This window comes from Alligator sinensis, unplaced genomic scaffold (assembly GCF_000455745.1).
Source record: "Alligator sinensis unplaced genomic scaffold, ASM45574v1 scaffold1032_1, whole genome shotgun sequence".
Taxonomy (NCBI): Eukaryota; Metazoa; Chordata; order Crocodylia; family Alligatoridae; genus Alligator; species Alligator sinensis.
The window spans coordinates 533,117-536,953 of record NW_005842450.1 but is presented as its reverse complement, the minus strand read 5'-3'; the positions used below and the strand labels follow the sequence as shown (position 1 = coordinate 536,953).

The 3,837-nt window shown below is 51.0% G+C and overlaps 1 protein-coding gene across 5 annotated transcripts in view; it reads right to left on the bottom strand.

Annotated features, from left to right (window-relative positions):
- Positions 1-364: 364 nt before the first annotated feature.
- COMMD7 (COMM domain containing 7) overlaps positions 365-3,837 on the bottom strand; it is a 5,636-nt gene continuing 2,163 nt past the window's right edge. For 2 of the 5 annotated variants that reach the window (XM_025212242.1, XM_025212243.1), the window contains 7 exons: positions 3,224-3,361; positions 2,815-2,871; positions 2,696-2,733; positions 2,063-2,153; positions 1,862-1,911; positions 1,316-1,364; positions 365-791 (listed from right to left, as the gene is read on the bottom strand). In XM_025212242.1, coding sequence (XP_025068027.1) covers positions 715-791; positions 1,316-1,364; positions 1,862-1,911; positions 2,063-2,153; positions 2,696-2,733; positions 2,815-2,871; positions 3,224-3,361 — 500 coding nt within the window. In that variant the 3' untranslated portion in view covers positions 365-714. Of the gene's footprint in view, positions 792-1,315; positions 1,365-1,861; positions 1,912-2,062; positions 2,154-2,340; positions 2,490-2,695; positions 2,734-2,814; positions 2,872-3,223; positions 3,362-3,837 lie in introns of those variants that run through there. The other 3 variants (XM_025212244.1, XM_006030527.2, XR_003095693.1) reach the window with 2 other exon arrangements.

Sequence of the window (3,837 nt, the reverse complement as noted above, 5' to 3'; positions counted from 1 at the left end):
TGACCTGAGAGTTGAGTCCTCTGGTTGCACGTCCAGAGCTCACCTTCCTAGCTCGGAAGCCAAATGTGATGGAGCTTGTTGGGAAACGTGTCTATCAGGGAGAAGTAAGACGCTTCTACCTTCATTTCGTATCAGCCTCAGACTCAGGAGCTCTTTTCATTAGGACGCTGTGCTCACAAAAACAGGAGGATGCACCTGACTGGCTGCACGGCAAGACCTAAGGGGACTTCTCATACTTCTCTGTAATGAGGCAGGAGTGGGAGGGACGGGATGGTGCTAAGTGCTGAATTTGGTCAGGCTCTCCTCCTTCTACTCCGGCCAGTCTGAAAACAATCGCTTCACGTGACTGATACACACCACGCAGGACGTTAATGCGACTCTTTATTTACTTCCTAGCTTGCACGCTACCTCTGTAAGCAGACTTCCATTTACTTCTGACAATACTCTCTCTCAGTGGCTAGGACAGAAGAGCAGCACGGGTCTGCTTGGCTGTCGGCTACGAGGAGTACCCGTAAAGGTCTCGGGCTCGGAAGGACAGAACTATAACGGGTTTAAGGGCCGGTTCCAACTGAGGGCAGAAGGACTTGAGAGCTTTGCTTACAAAACTGCACAGTCTCCATCTAGCAAGAGGTTACGGAGCAGCAGCGAGATGAGATGTGCTGGCCCACAGGGCGAAAGTGCCGGGCCGTGCTATTAATTCGGTCTCATCTGGTTTCAACTGAAACACTCCAGACTGGTTTTGACTCGTTCCATCTCATGCAGAAAACTGTAGAACTGGGGCAGCGTCAGCTCTGAGGAAGGAAAAGAGGAATTGTGAAGCTTCAGCTTGCAAGTCCCACAGCAAAAGTGTGGTGCAGTCACACCTGGGCAGAGAACAACTGGAGAAGCTGCCTCTTAACACCCTTGTCTGCAATATTGCACCCGTGTAGTAGGAATTGCAGGTTGGATTTGCATAAGGTGAAGAGACACACTGGGATTGTTCTTCCCCCCTCCTGTTCCTGCACTCTGCTACTCTGACTGCTGCACAGGACTCCGGTTTTTCAGAGCTGGAGAGTGCATATTATTTTCCTTATGTACAGACATAAAGACTGCCAAAGAGCCAGAGCTCCTAAATAATTCCCTACCGGGACCGGCAGGGGCGGAAGACTGGCCTGCAGTGACCCCTGCTGGGAAGCTGCGTCGGCTTCCACAGCTCGTTGTGACTCAGTACGTACACGTGACCTTCTCTTTAAGGACCTGGCAGCTGAACTGCCTTTCAAAGGCCTGGCAAAATGCACCCATTTCGAATGACCCTCAAAAACGTCGAGCAACTCACCTACATACACAGGCTCTGTGTGGTTTCCTTTTTTAACCACCAGTTTCAGCTGGGAAGAAAAATCAGAGATGTTTTTTAATTAAAGCAGCCGGTACATGCCACCTTCATACAAACCAAGTCGTCCAGAATCCATTTGCGACCGCGCAGACTGGTGTAGAGATGCCATGTTTCCTTACTATTCTTCCATAAAAGGCTACTATGAGTGTCAATCCCAATTCGCCGAGATAAGGCGAGTCTTTACCATAGGAGACAAATCCAACTTTACACATGGGACACTGGGCTGAACGGTGTTGGATTGCTCCTTTCCCTGCCAGGGGCTGCACTTCTGACACCCACCGAGCATTCAGCAAAAGCAACCTCGCAATGCATTCGTGTGATTTGAAGGATGTACTCAAGAAATTGGGCACGGAGGTAAAGCTCCTGAAACCACACTCAGAGGACATGTTTCCAGGGGGTCCCGGTGCCCTCCAGTCAGCTCTCCACCCCTGTGTTCAGGTCTGAAGAGTGTGCCCAGTGGTGAAATGCAGCTCGTGCCTGGAGTCTTACCTGCAAGAAGATACTTCCCACTTTTTCCAGTTCGCTGCTCCCTGCAGTCACTGTGAGATGGAAAAAGAGAGTTTGAACATGTTGAGCTTGGGCAGGCTAATTTAGCTGAGAGAGAGAGATTATTTCAAGAGCACTACAGCTGAGAACTGCCGGGGTTGCGATTCCAGCACCCCACGTCCCACTCGTGTTGGGATCCATTACCTCCAAACTTCCACTCCATGTCTATAAGCTGGTTGATCATCAGGGTCTGCCCAACAGCCAGGCTGGTCAGGGTCGGGGAATTCAGCTTCCACTGCAAGAGCAAAAACCAAACCATAAATGATGGATGCGGAAAGACATCTCCTCACCCTGGACCCTGCAGTGCCAGCCCAAATCGGAAACTAGGCAGAGCCACAGCAACAGCACAAAGCACAGGTCTGTATCCAGGGACAGCTTAAATGCTGAAGACTGAAAATAGAGGGGGAATGACTGAGTCCTACTGGCCAGACACTTGAAGATGAGACTTGGGTGTTTTTGAAGACTTTGGCAGGGGTCCAGTTTAACAGACTGCAGCAAGAAGGCCTGTATGCCTGGGCAACGGTGTTTGGTGCAAGCAAAGGCAGGAGCAGAGCTGCGGTAGTCCTTCAACCTGCGGTGCAAATACACTATGAAGTAGGGCATATGCCCAAGTGAAAGCACCCCTTGGCAAAGCATTCATGACGTCTCAGGTTAAGAAGGCTGAGCTGGTTAGAAAGAGGTAGCCCAACTCCTTGGTACCACTAAATACCAAGCCATAAGTTCAAACACTTTTCCCCCCAGTAAGTTTTTTAAGAACAAAAGGAATTCTGCTAATACCTGCTCTGCAAAGTAACTGGCTTTCTCTTCGCTGAGCCCTGTGGGAGAAATCACACGAGAGTTAACCACATCAGAGCGAATGAAATATTTAATATTTTGGTAAATTTTGAGCGACCTACCCAGAGCAATGAAGTCCGCCTTGACTTCTTCAGACGACAGGTTCCTCTTCAGAGCACCTAGAACAAACATTGCAGGAGGAGGAAATCACTTGAACTGCGCGGAGTCAAACAGATACCGGGATGCAGATTCTGGCACGGGGACCTCTTTTCTGTGCGATTCGCTGCACAGCGCTATTCCCCGGAGCAAGACACGCCGGTGTTCCTCTGCACTAGCTTTGTAGATGCCAATGCTTTAAAAGGCAGGAGGGTGCGAGGGCACAAGAGAGACGAGGCTGCCGTGTTGGTCTCCATGGTAATTGCAGCATGGTAATTGCAGCTCTGTTTTGAAGTTCCTGCGATTTCTCCCCTATAGAAGCTTTGCTTGTTAAAGGAAAACTGCTAAGGCCAGCAGGCTACTAATTTGACCTACCTGCTGTGTTTTGGATTGCAGGCATGAGCGTGTGCACATAACATGCCCCCGCCGCGCCTGCCTGCTTTGTTCTTGGGGAGCAGGGAGCACGGCGCAGTTTTACAAGGCTCCCGTTCTCCAAAGCCAAGACCAAGAGTCCTGAAAAAATCGGAAACGCCGTTGTCACCCCTGCCTGGCTTTGTAGACCGCTGCACTGAGCGCTCGTCGGGACAGACGGTGGTAGGTAATGTCCGGGGCATCCTAGCCCCGACACAAGGACTGAAAGCTAAGGCACAAGATCGCTAAATGCGCGCGCTAGACAGGAGGAGCTTCCTGCCCGGTTGCGATTCCAGACTGTAAATACCTTGGAGTCAAAAGAGGAAGGAAACCTTTCATTACTTTCCTGGGATGGGGAGAAATGGCCTGAAGCTACAGAAGGAAAGTTCAGGGCGAACACTGGAAGAAACTTTCCAGTTAGACCCAACTATGTGGGAGCTTCAGAGAGAGCCGAGACAGGAAGGTACCAGCCAGAGCACTGGGTGGCAGGATGGACTCCCAATGGATGTGGGCAAGGCCTGGTCACAACGCCTGCGTGCAGGCCGAGGGGCTGGCGGCAGGGATGCCGTACGGCGCAA